The sequence below is a fragment of the Rhineura floridana genome, chromosome 6, assembly GCF_030035675.1.
Source record: "Rhineura floridana isolate rRhiFlo1 chromosome 6, rRhiFlo1.hap2, whole genome shotgun sequence".
NCBI classification, from domain to species: Eukaryota; Metazoa; Chordata; class Lepidosauria; order Squamata; family Rhineuridae; genus Rhineura; species Rhineura floridana.
The window spans coordinates 1560283-1576215 of NC_084485.1; the positions used below are offsets into that span (position 1 = coordinate 1560283).

The 15933-nt window shown below is 47.0% G+C and overlaps 1 protein-coding gene across 7 annotated transcripts; it reads left to right on the plus strand.

The window, feature by feature from the left end:
• Positions 1–7584: 7584 nt before the first annotated feature.
• Positions 7585–14222, plus strand: LOC133386520 (WAP four-disulfide core domain protein 18-like). Of its 7 annotated transcripts, none has more exons than XR_009763181.1 (5): positions 11176–11269; positions 12390–12457; positions 12837–12971; positions 13417–13551; positions 14043–14222. XR_009763181.1 is itself a non-coding variant. In XM_061630177.1 (4 exons), the coding sequence occupies exons 1-4, from the start codon at positions 7594–7596 to the stop codon at positions 14051–14053; spliced, it is 366 nt and encodes a 121-aa protein (XP_061486161.1). In that variant the 5' UTR covers positions 7585–7593; the 3' UTR covers positions 14054–14222. The 7 variants fall into 7 exon arrangements, 2 of the variants coding, with proteins under 2 accessions (XP_061486161.1, XP_061486162.1); XR_009763182.1 differs by lacking the exon at positions 11176–11269 and adding an exon at positions 11430–11698; XM_061630177.1 differs by lacking the exons at positions 11176–11269; positions 12390–12457 and adding an exon at positions 7585–7678.
• The last annotated feature ends 1711 nt before the right edge of the window (positions 14223–15933 follow it).

The following is a 15933-nucleotide window of genomic DNA, read 5'->3' on the forward strand; positions in this document are numbered from 1 at the left end:
CTTCAGCCTTGGTCATTACCTTACCCTCCCTTCTGGTCTGTGAAACCCCAGCCAAGGATCAGGCCTTTGGTAAACCAAATTAAGTATTTATTAAAGATAACAAAGCTAACAAGATTAACAAGATTTCTTCTTAAGGCACATAAGCATATGGTTTTACTTAATACTAATCCGAACTCCACCCCCCTCCTTCTCCACGCTCTCCTGGCAAACAACTCTCTCAAACCCATCAAACAACCCACTCTTTCTCTTCTCCCCCCTGATTCCACTCTCACTCTTCCTTTTATACGTTCAGCCATTTTAAACACTCAGCCAATCATCTCTCATTCTACTGCCCATTCACTCCCCCTCCTCTTTCACTCCACTTACCATGTATCTTCTAAACAACCAACACTTACCATATATACATTAATATAGGAACATCACATTCCCCCCCCCTTAAAACAACGGCAGAGTATTATTCCTGTTCCAGGATTTATACGTCGCGTTAACAAATAAAAGTCTCTATGGGGAAAATGTCTTTCTTTGTTCCTCCGTCTGGTCACGTCACTGCAGTCCCAGCCACTTGCCTGGAAAGTCCATCGGCCAGTACATTGTCCTTGCCTTTTATGAACTGGAAGTCCACTTGATAGTCCTGTAGGGCCCAGGACCACCTCTGCAGCATAGTGTTATGGTTTTTCATAGTCTGCAACCATAACAAGGCCCGATGATCCGTAGTCACTGTGAATCTTCGTCCCCACACGTATGGGCGCAACTTGTTCAGTCCCCACACGACCGCTAGGCACTCCTTCTGGACCGACGAATAGTTTTTCTCCCTCGGCGTCAGCTTGCGACTCAGGTACGCCACTGGATGTCTGGTGCCTTCTCTCTCCTGTAGCAAGACGACTCCCAGCGCGAGGTCCGACGCATCTGTAGCCACGATGAATGGTTTCTCATAGTCTGGTGCTATTAATATGGGTCCTTGGCACAAGGCTTGCTTCAGTAGATCAAAAGCCTTCTGACATTCATCCGTCCATACCACACGCTCAGAACACTTCTTCTTTGTTAATTCATGCAAGGGGATAGGCCACAATTGCACTGCCTCTACCTTGCTCCATAAGGGGGTGACTTTCCCACTCCCCACCCCATGTCCTACACAGATTACTTCACTCACAACTTTCCCATTCACACAGCACGGTACAGATCTGACTGGGGCATGCTCTCCATGGAATGTCTGGCTATACTGGTTCGGCCAGGTTTATTGCCAAAGAGATTCCCATAGTTTTTCAAAACTCTCAGAATCTCTTCTGACCATTCCACTTGATCTACCCCTCCTTTGTCTTTGCTTTCCTGTACCAAATCCAGAAGTTCAGGCCCACTTCCCTCAGGGAATAAGGAAACTTGCAACACCTTTGCATCCCTGGTATGGTAAGGCTTTAACATATTTACATGAACCACTTTGCTTTTGTTTAATTGGTCTGTGGTGATTACATACGTCACTGTGTCAAGCCTTTCTCTGATGGTATATGGTCCTTCCCAGTTAGCCTGTAATTTGTCATGTTTCCTGGGTATGAACGCCATAACCATATCTCCCACATTATACACACGTTCCCTGGCTGTTCTGTCATACCAGTAACGTTGCTTCTGCTGAGCTTGACTGAGATTCTCTTTCACCACTTCCATCATTGATGTTAATTTATTGCGGAATTCCAATACAAAATCTACTACAGATGTTTTGTACTCTCCCAGGGTTCCTTCCCATGAATTTTTTAATAGTTCCAAAGGTCCCCTCACTTTTCTAGTGAACATCAGTTCAAAGGGTGAGAAGCCTGTTGACTCTTGAGGGACTTCTCTATATGCAAATAAGAAGCATCCCAACCGTTCATCCCAGTTTTGTGAGTGATCTTGAACATAGCTTCTGATCATGCCCTTCAAAACGCCACTGAATCTCTCTGTTAACCCATTAGTGGCGGGATGGTAAGTAGTGGTCTTTAGATGTTTTAGACCACATTTCCACATACATTGCATCACTTCTCCCATGAATACACTGCCTTGATCTGTCAGCACTTCATGAGGGAAACCCAGCCTCATAAAGATTTTTAATAAAGCCTCTGCCACTACAGGGGCTTCTACAGATCTTAGTGCTTCTGCGTCTGGGTACCTGGTGGCAAAATCCACCACCACCAATAGATATTTCTTGCCATGCCTTGTGGGTTTGGAAAAAGGGCCCACCAAATCTATTCCCACTCTATAAAAGGGTTGTCCAATTATAGGAAGGGGCTTTAAGGGTGCCTTAGTCTTTACTCCACTTTTTCCCACCTTTTGGCATATTCCACAAGATAGACAATGTTGTTTTACATCTTTGGAGATGTTTGGCCGATAATAGTGTGCTGCCAATCTCCTCTTGGTCTTTTTTATTCCCAGATGTCCTGCACATGGGACATCGTGGGCTACCTCTAGCAATCTGGTTCTGTATTTGCTAGGTACTATCAATTGCTTCACTGGTTCACATTCATCCTTTCTCTCAGTGGGCATCCACAGTCTATATAAAATCCCATTCTCACACACAACTTGATTCCTCAGCCTCCCATCTTAACTTCTCTCTCAAGTACTCTATATAAGCGGGATTGCTTAAGTATCCTTCTGGGGTCTCTTCTCTGACAGGTTGTTTTTGCTGGGCAATAGCAAATCCTATAAGTGCTACCCTCAGTTCATCTACCCCTTTACCCTCGTGAGGTAAATTGAATGTTATGCACTTCTCCACCAGCTCCTCTCTTTTCATTTTTATGTATTCAGCCATGGTGTTTGAGTTCACCCACTCTTTGCCACACACTCTTTGCCAGTCACTCTCACAAGAAATCTTGTTTTGTTATTTCTGTTTGCCACACCACTGTTCTAGATTCTCTAGTATTTGTATCTGGATTCTCTGTTGTTCGTATCCCACCGCTAACACCACCTGTGACGTATTCTCCTGTGTTCGTATCCCACCGCTACTGCCACCACCTGTGATGCCCTTCCCTGGCTCTCCCTGTCAGGTTCCTACCTGCGCGTGGCTACTGCCTGTCACTAGGCAACACCAGGGACTCCACCAGTCTGGACTGTCCTTTTTTATTGTTTCTCTCCCCGCTGTAGCACAGATCTCAACAGATCCCCCTGCTAGGCAACCACCAGTAACGTCCCAATACTAGTATTCCCAGAGACTCTGAATACTGGTATTGTTATTCTCTTCACCGCTGCCACCATTTGTTACAGTTTCCCTTCAGCCTTGGTCATTACCTTACCCTCCCTTCTGGTCTGTGAAACCCCAGCCAAGGATCAGGCCTTTGGTAAACCAAATTAAGTATTTATTAAAGATAACAAAGCTAACAAGATTAACAAGATTTCTTCTTAAGGCACATAAGCATATGGTTTTACTCAATACTAATCTGAACTCCACCCCCCTCCTTCTCCACGCTCTCCTGACAAACCACTCTCTCAAACCCATCAAACAACCCACTCTTTCTCTTCTCCCCCCTGATTCCACTCTCACTCTTCCTTTTATACGTTCAGCCATTTTAAACACTCAGCCAATCATCTCTCATTCTACTGCCCATTCACTCCCCCTCCTCTTTCACTCCACTTACCATGTATCTTCTAAACAACCAACACTTACCATATATACATTAATATGGGAACATCACAGGGCCCTTCTGGGTCAACCTCCTGCTTCCAGCAGAGGCTTACTAGCAGTCATCCTTGTGCTGACAGGACCCTGCCTCAGTGCTGTGCTGGATACAAGGTCAACGCTCCCATCCGGGTGGAGGTTGGGCATGGGTAGTGCTGTAGGCCCCTCTTGCATCTCCTGCACCTCCCCGCTCAGACCTCTTGACTCCGATGTAACCACATTACGCATGTTGGCTCCTCCTGCCCTGCCCACAGGTGAGGCAATGAACAACCCTCTTTAGCTGTGGTCTTCTTAAAGGCTCAGCTGACAAGTGATGGGAAGGCAGGAGCATCTTGACCTGCACCCAAGCAGTGCGCGCTGGTGTGAGACAGCCATGGTGGCTGCTCAGATCTTCCGGATTGGCCTCAGGAGATTAGCAACAGGAGAGCATGAGAAGAGCCTGCTGGCTCAGGCCAAAGGGGCCCATCTAGTCCAGCATCCTGTTCTCACACTGGCCAACCAGATGCCCCAAAGGAAGGCCTGAAAGCAGGACCTGAGTGCAAGAGCAACTCTCTCCCCTCCTGCAGTTTCCATCAACTGGTATTTGGAAGCACAATGCTGCTGTCTGCAGAGGCAGAGCACAGGCACCATGGGCAGTAGCCTTGGTACTTCCAGATGCCTGGAGTTCCCAATCCGTCCCTAGAGACATCTGCCAAACCTCGGAGGGCTGGCAACCCGCCTGCTCAATAGGCCTTCATGTTCCCCTTGGTGATCATCCTCGCCTGGTTCCATGCTTGCTGTGTCAGGCAGCGAAGCAAATGTGATCGGCTAACACAGAGTACACCCTGCAGGCTCCTCATTTGGACACTTGTCAGACTGTCCTTGCTAAAAATCCTGGCGTTATTTGTCAGCCTTGTATTTAGAGTTCTTGCCCAAGCATTCTCTATGTGCTAAGGTTTGACTTCCACATGTGTTGTAAGTTCCTAACTGCTTTTAACTATGGTTCTGTGACAGTCTCACGATTCTATAATCAGAAAATGATTTATTAGCTATGTGAAAATGCACATATTATTCTAGTCCTACAAGAGGTGCTGCACACTGGGTCAACATCTTCATCCAGCTATCCACTATGACCCCAAGGTCTCGTTCCTGGTCAGCCATAAGCAGCAGAGGCTCCATGAGTGTATATGTGAAACGGGGGGTTGCCTGGTTTGAACCACTTTGCACTTACTTACATTGATTTTGTCATTTTACTGCCTGTTCATGCCGTTTGGAATGATCTTCACAATCCCTTTTTGTTTTAACCACCCTTAACCATTTGTTATCTCCTGCAAATTTGTTTGCCTGATTGCTCACCCCTAACTCTAGATCATTTATAAATAACTAAAAACTACAGGTCTCAACTGTGATCCTTAGAGAACTCTGCATCTTTCCATTGGGAGAACTATCCATTTATTCTCTCTCATTCTGTCTCGAATCATAGAAGAGTACAGTTGGAAGGGGCCTATGAGGCCATCGAGTCCACCCCCTGCTCAAGGCAGGAATCCAAATTAAAGAATCTGCAACAGGTGGCTGTCCAGTTGCCTCTTGAATGCCTCCAGTGCTGGAGAGCCCATCTCCCTAGGTCATTGGTTCCATTGTTGTACCGCTCTGTTAGGAGGTTTTTGCTGATATTCAGTCAAATTCTGGCTTCCTGCAACTTGAGCCCATTATTCCGTATCCTGCACTCTGGGATGACTGAGAAGAGATCCTGGCTCTCCTCCTTTATGTGGCAACCTTTCAAGTACTTGAAAAGTACTATTATATCTCCCCTCAGTCTTCTCTCCTCAAGGCTAAACATGCCCAGTTCTTTCAGTCCCTCCTCATAGGGCTTAGTTTCAAGAGCCCTGATCATCCTCACTGGCCTCTTCTGAACCCGTTCCAGTTTGTCTGCATCCTTCTTAAAGTGTGGTGTCCAGAACTGGACGCAGCACTCAAGATGAGGCCTAACCAGTGCCAAATAGAGGGGAACTAGTACTTCACGCGATTTGGAAACTATACTTCTGTTAACCCTACCTAAAATAGCATTTGCCTTTTTTGCAGCCACATCACACGGTTGGCTCATATCTAGCTTGTGATCAACAACAATCCCAAGATCCTTCTTGTATGTAGTATTGCTGAGCCAAGTATCCCCCATCTTATAGCTCTGTACTTGGTTTCTTTTTGCTAGGTACAGCACATATCCCTCTTACATTTCATTCTGTTGTATTCAGCCCAATGCTCCAGCCTATCAAGGTCCCTTTGAATTTTGTTTCTGTCTTCCAAGGTATTAGCCATCCCTCCCAATTTTGTATCACCTGCAAATTTGATAAGCATCCCTTGCGCCTCCTCATTCAAGTCCTCAATAAAAATGTTGAAGAGCTCTGGGCCCAGGACCGAGCCCTGAGGTACCCCACTCGTTGCCTCCCCTCAGTTTGAGAAGGAGCCACTCTTTGAGTACGATTCTGTAGCCAGCTGTGGACCCACCTGATCCATCCAGCCCATTTTCAGTTAGCTTGCTAATCAGAATATCATGGGGCACTTTGTAAAACTTTGCTGAATGTACTTCTGCTGCTGTCTTCCACCTTTTTTCCTCGATGGAATTGTTTCCAATTGTGCCCTTAGAATTTCCTTGTTTGGAAACACCCACCAATCTTGGGCTCCTTTTCTAATTAGGATTGCTTGCCATGGAACCACAGTACCTGATGGAACGCCTCTCCCGATACGAACCCACCCGTACACTACGTTCAAGATGAAAGGCTCTCCTCCAGGTGCCTACTCCGAGGGAAGCTCGGAGGATGGCAACAAGGGAGAGGGCCTTCTCAGTGGTGGCCCCAAATTATGGAATGATCTCCGTGACGATGTGCGCCTGGTGCCAACACTGTTACCTTTTCGGCGCCAGGTCAAGACTTTCCTCTTCTCCCAGGCATTTTAGCATGTGTTTTATATTGTTTTAAATTTTTAAATTGTAATTGTTTTTTAAAATATGTGTTTTAAGTTGTATATTTGTTTTAATGTTTTTGATTGCTGTAAACCGCCCAGAGAGCTTTGGCTATGGGGCAGTATACAAGTGCAATAAACAAACAAACAAACAAACAAACAAACAAACAAACTTTACTTTCCATTGTTCTGAGTTTATTAAAATCGGCTTTCCTGAAGTCCAGGGTACGAGTATGGCTACTCTCAGCTTTTGCTTCCTTTAAACCCAAGAACTCAAGCATAACATGGTCATTTCCTCCCAGAGTTCCCGCAACTGCCACTCCATCCACCAAGTCATCTCTGTTGGTTAGAATCAAGACAAGGAGAGCTGATCCTCTAGTTGCTTCCTCCACTTTGTGTTTGGCAGAATTTGTCTCCCAACAGATATGGGGGCAATTGCAGTCCCCCATTACTACTACATCATGCCTCCTCGAAACATCGGCAATTTGCTTTGCTTCCTCGTCTTCTCCGTGATTGGGTGGTCTATATTTGGTAGAATCAGCCTGTAGATAGGCTGATTCCTGTCCTCTAAGTGTCAGATAGAGGGGATTAGTGGCCTCTGCACAAGTCCATATAAGGGGATGAGATGGGTCTGAAAAGTCTGCACAACACTCTTCCCCCACCAGTTGTGCATGAAAGGAAGTCTGTTGCAACCACTTGTAGGGGCCACTCACCTGCACAAGGGCCGAGCCTCTGCTCAACAGTGTGCAATGCAAGATCTGGGAAAGGGGCAAGAGGAGGAGAGGCCACCACCTTCACCTGGCAGGTGGAGCAGTATGAGTAGCGTCAGCCCAGCGACAAGCAGGTTTTGCCTCCAATTTCGAAGATGACACCCACCAGCTCCGGCTCAGAGTGATGAAACCCAACTGTCACCTCTGCTGGCGAAGTTCCCTCTTGCTCAACCTTCTCTGAAGGAGGCTTTAAATCTTGGCCCAGGTCAGCCGTGGTGCTCAGACTCTTTGGCAAGGAGCAGCACCATGAAGGCCGGGTCCCTCCTCCTCCTCCTCCTCGTGGGGCTCCTCACCATCTGGGCTGAGCTGCCCTCTGCAGCTGGACAAAGAGGTAAGGAGGAGGAAGCACAGGCCACCCTCCCTCTCTCGTTTTTCTCTGCGAGTCTAAGAAGCGTTCCTAACACAACTTGCTTTCTGTGCCCAGAGCCCTCTGCACTGCTTTTCCCTGTTCCGATTTGTCTACCTCCTTCACTCCAGGTGAAGTCTGATTCATGGAAATAGGAGCTATGACTAATTCCCGTGACTTGGAAGCAATGGCTCTATTAATGGAGCCTAAGCGCACATTGGCCTTTTTTGCATCCTGTTGCTGAGTCTTGCTGGGAGCTTGTGATGATGGTGATGACGATTTTAAATTAGATTAGAATACATCCACTACTACATTCATCAAAAATCACACTTAAGGCACAACAATAAACACAAATCAAATTTCATCACCTTAGCCAAACAAGTCACACTCTGGAGATCTTATAGATTTTAAATTCACTAGACTAATATATTACTATAGCTAGTACTTCAGTGATTCTATTATCATCATTATTTTATTAATCACCTTTTACACTATTGGCTCAAGGCGATGGACAGCAAAAAAAGAGTTAAAAACAACAGCAGATATATTTAAAAGAAAACATAACAAAAACGATACAAAATAAACACTCAGGGCAGAGGCTTTTTCATCTGGCTGGGAAAGCACATTGGAAGAAAAGCACCTTCACTTGTTTCCGGAAAGTCAAGGGATTGGGCACCTGTCGAATCTCGTAAGTGCAGATTCATTCATCCATTCGTTGGCGAGAGTAAGATTGTCTTCCAAGATAAGGTCTTTAACGGTGGGTCCTTAAGTGACTGTGGAGGCCAGTTCTGGATCCACACAGCCTCCCACAGTGAGGACATAGGTTTCCAGACGACAGGTCTTTTTCACATGTCCTCCGCAGCCAAGCCAGATGCCTACAAATTGTAGCGGCTTGTTTATTGCACATTTGCTCTGGAGAGTCCAGAGGACTGCTCAGCCGGTGACCGATATTTAGGAAGTGCAGAAGGCCCCTGTTCAATGCACCAAGGCAGTCAGCGAGCAGCGACTCCAGATTCCCAGCATGCTCCACCTGTCCTCCTTCCCACACCTGATCCAAAAATTGTGGGATCAAGGAACAAAGAGCTCTCACAGGCCATACTTTTCAGCCCTTGCTCTCTTCTGTTCCTCAGGTCCTGCCGCTTCCCACAAGGGGAAGGGTCTTATATGGCTCTAAGGGTGCCTCTAGGTGGATGTTTATTGCGATATTGGCTCTTCTCATGAGGCTGCCAGCATCAGAATGCCTCCCGTATCCCCTGCCCCCATATAACCTGGATTTACCCTTTCTGCAAGGAAACCCACCAAGGATATTCCGCTGCTTTGGAGAGGGGACATTTTATCCCTACTTTTTCACCACTGTCCCATTGCCAGCTGCCCCCAATCCATCACCCACACTCTCTCACACACACCAGGGCGAAGGAGGAGGCGGGAGGGGAGGGGGCTCCCCAGCCAAACCATCCGGCCAAACCATCTGCAAAGCATCTCCAAGCAGGTGGAGGAGGAAGAGGAGGAGCAGGTGGAGCAGCACTGCGGGGCAAGGGGCAGGTTGTGGGCAGAAGCTGGTGGAAAATCTGCTTAATTCCGGGGTGTGTGTGGAATTAAGCAGATATTTGCCCCCCCAGCCTACATCCTGTCTCTTGCCCTGCAGTGTGGCTCTTCCTTGCCTTCTCCATGGGCTGGCACTCCCAAGGAGGAGATTGCTGTGGCCTCCGCTGAATGGATGTACCCAAGGGGTGTGTGTCCTGTCTCCTCCTCCATAGTAGCGGTGTGCTTGTCCGTGTGGCAGATCTGTAGCGGTGCAGTGTGAGTGTGTGGCTCAGAGGTGGCATGAAGGGATTCTGCAGGGGGAGGGTGGAAGGCAGTTGCAACCCCAGGAATGACCATTTTGACTTCAGAGCAGGCAGCCTAGGAAGGAATTGTACGTTGCGCTTGCTTCTTGGGGTTTTCACCCCCCTCCCAGAGGTGATGGATCAGTTCAGTTTCAGAAGAGGAGGAGGGGCACATTAGTTGCAAAGCATTCGAAAGGGATGAAGAATTGAACCCTTTCTCTCTCTCTCTCTTAAAGAGGCTTTAGAAGGTTGTGAGTTCTTCCCCCCTTCGATTCCCTCCCCCCATGCATCTGAAAGTATTCCTGACGCAAAGCATTATAATTTGCAAATGCAGAAGGAAAATGGGTGCTTCTTGCCTCAGTTTGTTGTGTGTGTGTGTGTGTGATGTGCCTTCAAGTTAATTACAGCTTATTGTAATTATGAAGCAGCGACCTCCAAGAGCATCTCTCATGAACCACCCTGTTCAGATCTTGTACGTTCAGCTCTGCGGCTTCCTTTATGGAATCAATCCATCTCTTTTTTGGCCTCCCTCTTTTTCTACTCCCTTCTGTTTTTTCCAGCATTATTGTCTTTTCTAGTGAATCGTGTCTTCTCATGATGTGTCCAAAGTATGATAACCTCAGTTTCATCATTTTAGCTTCTAGTGATAGTTCTGCTTTAATTTGTTCTAACACCCAATTATTTGTCTTTTTCGCAGTCCATGGTATCCGCAAAGCTCTCCTCCAACACCACATTTCAAATGAGTTGATTTTTCTCTTATCCGCTTTTTTCACTGTCCAACTTTCACATCCATACATACAGATCGTGAATACCATGGTCTGAATGATCCTGACTTTGGTGTTCAGTGATACATCTTTGCATTTGAGGACAATTTCTAGTTCTCTCACAGCTGCCCTCCCCAGTCCTAGCCCTCTTCTGATTTCTTGACTATTGTCTCCGCTTTGGTTAATGACTGTGCCGAGGTATGGATACGAGCAACAGATTATTCAAAGCAATGTCTTCACTTCTCTGTCAAACTTTGCCCAGCCAAAATTCTCTCTCTCTCTCTTGTTAAGAAACATAGGCTGCAATCTAATACACACTTACCTGGGAGTAAGTTCCATTGAACCCAATGGAGCTTACTTTGGAGTAGACATGCACTGGATTGCAGCCTTAATCTTTTCCCTGTGGGGAATGGATGCTGCTGCTATGGGAGGGGTGAACAAGGAAGCAATTTTCTCAGAAAGGAAGGCAGCAACACCAACATGTTAAAGCTGTTTGGGTTAAATGAATTAAGAACAGTTTGTAGTCCTATCTCTTAGCAAAGTATATATGCAACAGCGGAATTGAGAATAACCAGCCCCACCTTGCTCTCATGTACACTAGTTAAATAAACAACAGAGACAGACTTCTTAGGTAAAAAGTATAAATAAGGTTTACTCACGACCTTTCACATGTTCAGGAAAAACATAGGCTCTAGCTTAGATTTAAAAAGTAGAAGTCTTAATCCATTGTAAGGAACATCTTGGAAGTGAAGCATGTGACTGTTTCTCACTCCTGAAGCTTAAAATGGAGAATTATGCTAAAGAGATCAATATCCCCTTCAGAAAGGAGGAAGTAGAAGTAAATAACCCCACCCTTTAAGGAAGTTACATCATGGTAAACAAGTATAGAGATCTCCCCAAATTCTAGCTAGAAGGGACATCTCCCTATCAAAGGGATGCATGCAAGCTTGTTTATCCCAACAAAAGAGAACTTGGTTTACTTGGGAGTAAGTTTCATCCAAAAAGTAAAAACAGAAGTTACCAGTAGTAGTCTCACCTGGCAAAGGAAGCCTGGCCTATGAAGTCTGTGAAGCCTATCAGCCATTGGGTACCAAGCCCATCCCTCAGAGCAGGACCTTAGCCAATGACTTCTCTCATCGGCTAAAGGTGACGGAAGATGGGAGGCTTGTTTCTCATGAAACCATTGGACAGAATGCTGTCTGCACATTTTGCTGCATATCTCAGGCTCTCCAAGGGCTACAGCAGCCCTTATTTGTTTTTGTAAATGGAAGCGGAGATATGGGCCAGCTAATGGTAGAAAAGGGCCCCTGGCCCACCGGTGCTGGGATCTGCATGTCAGGCTGTAGCAACAATTTCTCTTGGGGAAAAGTGCTGCAGCAATGGTTGCGGCCACGTTTGCACAAAAGTCTTGGGAGGTAATAGAAGCCATTGGGTGCCAAACTGTTTTCCTATTTATAGATCCTGCTTGCTATTAAGCTATTTCAAGGTGTATATAAGGACAGAAAAGCAATGGTTAAAGACCCAGCATCCCCCCCCCCGGTGGGAACAGAAACTGACATAGGGGCAATTAAGGTAGTCCATTAACAGCCCCTTCATTGCAAACCCCACGGCCAGAATTAACAGGAAGCAATAAAACAGGATGAATCTACAAGCCATGAACGTTTGGCTGAATTTGCTAAGGGACTTCCTTGTGAGTAAACCTCATACAGAGCTCTGAGCCATGGGGAAGGGTGTTGCTGCTAATATGGGGTTCTTTTAGAGTATTATGTGGAGCTCCCCATTCCATTCCACTCCCACCTATTATTTATTTATTTAATTTGTTAGTCAATTTTCTTCACGAAAGTGAACCCAAAGTGACTTACAATCAATAAACTAGCTGGATAAATTCCTATAAGACTTCATTTCTACTTGTTAGGAGGTGGAAAAGATACCTCATCATGGTCACTGAGGTTTCCATTGCTCGTCCCAAGTCATCTGCCACATGGAAGAGGCTGCCTACATCGTGGCCTCTTGTACTTGGGAAAGAATTGTTGAGCTGTTCCATGACCTCTTCTAACCCCGTCCTTGTGTCCTGGGGAGGACTGAGCAGATCATTCTCACCCATAGATTCTGAAGTCTGACTGCCAACTACACGGAGAAGCATTGGCTCATTACTATCTGGCCTCTGTAACGAGGTAGGAGGAGAAGACTGAGTGGTACCATTCACCTTGGCATCACTTGAGGCTGTTCCAGTAGCTGCTTCAACCTGTGCAGCTGTGATTCCAGCTGTTTGTAGTGATCCTCCAGGATTTGCATCCTGGCTTCTAGACGGCCTTTGTGCTGACAAAGTAGCTTGGCTTCTGCAATGAGTTCAGCATCTCGTGGACTCTGAGGGGAAACGGGCATCATCTCAGGTGGGGATGGCCGTGGAGAGAGTCCTTTGTGATCATGTTGCTGCTTCAAGCGGTCATTTTCTGCCTGAAGGTTTGGGTTTTCCTCCTTTCTTTGCTTTTTGTGGAAAAGCGAAGCCTCAGGAGAGCATCCTAGTGTGGGAATAACCTGTGTCTCTTTCAGTGCGTCCTGGAACCTGCCCCCGGCCCACCGGAGTGGGGATATGTGTGGAACGCTGTAGCAACGATTTCTCTTGTAGCCCTGGGGAAAAGTGCTGCAGCAATGGTTGTGGCCACGTTTGCACAAAAGTCTTGGGAGGTAAGAGAAGCCATTGGGTGCCAAGCTGTTTTCCTAATTATTGAACCTGCTTGCTATTTCATGTTATAAATGAGGCCAGAAAAGCAACAGTTAAAGTCCCAGCATTTCCCCCTCTGCCCAGGTGGGAACAGAAACTGACATTGGGGTAATTAAGGTAGTCCATTAACAGCCCCTTCATTGCAAAACCCACAGCCAGAATTAACAGGAAGCAATAAAACAGGATGAATCTACAAGCCATGAATGTTTAGCTGAATTTGCTAGAGGACTTCCTTGTGAGTAAAACTCATACAGAGCTCTGAGCCATGGGGAAGGGTGTTGCTGCTAATATAGGGTTCTTCTAAAGTGCTATGTGGAGCTCCCTGTTCCATCCCACTCCCAGCTACTTGTGGAAAAGCAAAGCCTCAGGAGAGCATCCTAGCGTGGGAATAACCTGTGTCTCTTTCAGTGCGTCCCGGAAGGTGCCCCCGGACCACTGGTCGTGGGATATGTGTGGAACTCTGTAGCAATGATTTCTCTTGTGGGCCTGGGGAAAAGTGCTGTGGCACTGGTTGTGGCCACATTTGCAAAAAAGCCTTGAGAGGTAAGAGAAGCCATTGGGTACCAAGCCCATCCCTCAGAGCAGGACCACCACCAGCGTGGCAGAAGGAACGAAGTTAGGCACAGTAGCCTGACATGTTCTAAGCGATCTGTGACTTCACTCATTGGTTAAAGATGATGGGAGGCTTGTTTTTCAGAAAACCATTGGACAGAGTGCTGTCTGCACATTTTGCTGCGTATCTCAGGTTCTCCAAGGGCTAGAGCAGCCCTTATTTATCTTTGTAAATGAATGCTGGAGATATGGCCAGCTAACGGTAGCAAAGGGCACCCAGGGTGGCATTGCCTGAGCCAGCTGGAAAGATGGCAGCAGAGTGTTGGGAAGGCTCGTGTTTGTGTGCATCATCATTTGGACAGAGGGCACCCCGCGATATAGCTTCCCCTTTTTTGTGCTCAGGATCTCCATGTCCAGTCAGGGATCCTGCGAGGGATCTGGAACAAGCAGCCTGCTGACACCTGATTTCTCTCCTGTCCTAGGGTCTCGCTAACCTGGACTCCAGAGGGGATGAGCCCTTCCACAGGACCTCTCACCCTGCGCAGGCGTCCACTGCCAATTCCTTTCCTGCTTCCTTGGATGAGCAGACTCCGCTTTGGCATGCAATGCAACCTTGTACTGAACACGCTCACCCAATAAAAATGATATGAGTTTCCCAGCAACATGAGCCTCAGCTTCAGCCTTCATGTTACTGGGGAGACAAAGGGGAAGATTACTGGTCTACTGTGGATGTACAGCATTGTGTAAATGGGATGGAAACTGGTTCATCTGACAGGACTCGCTCTTGGAGGAGCAAGGCTTACTCTTCTACATGCTTACTCATTCTTCTTTAAGAATGCTTTTCACCAGTTTTCCTGGACAGATGTTAAGGCAATCAGCTTGTAAATTCCCAGATTCCCTTTGGATCCCTTTTCAATAATTGATGTTATATTGGTCACTTTCCAATTCAGGTATGGAGGCTGATCTTAGAGACAAGTTACGTATTTTTATAATAATTTCACATTTGAGTTCTTTAACTACTCTTGTGTGGATGCCATCCAGACTCAGTGGTTTGTATGTTTTTAATTTGTCATTCAGGCCCCCATTACTTGCCTGAGTAACTCAGATTCCCTTCCTGCAAAAGTTAATTGAGACTCCAGGATCGGCCCTATATCTTCCACCGTGAAGACAGATGCAAAGAATTCATTCAGCTTCTCTGAGATCTCCTCATCCTCCTTTGGCGTATCTTTGACTCCCTTGTCATCCATGCATCCATTCCAACCACCTTCTTATCGGGTCTCCTTCTACTAATGTATTACAAGGTTTTTTGTTGTTGTTGGGCTGTGAGGGCCTGTACCTTGCAGAGAGGCAGGTTGCGCCTGCTGTTGGTGTACCACCCGCCTTGCTTCCCAGCATACCTGCCCAAGCTGGCGGAGGTGGTCCTAAGAACATCAGAAGAGCCTTCCAGCAGCTGCATCAGGCAGAAGGGGCCCATCTGGCCCAGCCTCCTGTTCTCACGGTGGCCAACCAGATGCCCCTACTGGAAGCCTGCAAGCAGGACCTGAACACAACAACAATTCTTCCCTCCTGTGGTTCTCAGCAGCTGGTCTTTCGTGTGGTGCTGGAGAACCCCAGGATGCTGGTTCCGGGGGGCCTCAATATCCCAGTTACAGAACATCAGCTGTCATGCGGATGGTTTTCGTGTTTATGGGGAAATTTTCTGTGGATCTGTACCTAACAAGGTAAAAATGGCAAACACGGAACGAGCAATAACCGGTCCCACTCCCCCCCACCTGAGCCCTGACTCACACCGTCTAGCATGATAAGGCAATCAAACTGTCTTCAGTGAAGGAAAAGCAACAACAAGGTTTACTCACAAACACTTCATGCATACAAGTGATACAGGCACAGCTTAGGACAATCAGAAAGAAGAAATGGAGGTTACTCCCACTCCATAGTTTCTCAGCGTCTGACAAGTGGCCGCAGGGCTGCTTGCTCCATGTGGTAGTGGAGGATTCAACAGAAGCACATGCAGCACAGGGAGAAGGAAGAGGAGGGGGAGGGCAAACAACCACCACAAAGGAAACGACATCACAGGAAACTAGAGACTTTTCCTGAGTCTGGCTAGAAACAGCACTTCCCCTTTGATTGTACTCAAGCATAAATAGTACTCAAGCGTGCCCCGTAGTGGCAGCATGGGAGGTTGTCTATTTCCAACATGCCAAGTCAGGCCTTTGACCCACTGAGCCCAGTTTTGCCAGCTCTAAGGTCCATCCTGGTGAAGTTAACCACAAGCTGGGCAGCTTGGACCCCGGAGGCCACAAGGCTGTGGCTCAGTGGCAGAGCACCTGCTTTGCTCACAGGAGGGCCCAGGTTCAGTCCCTGGTGGCATCT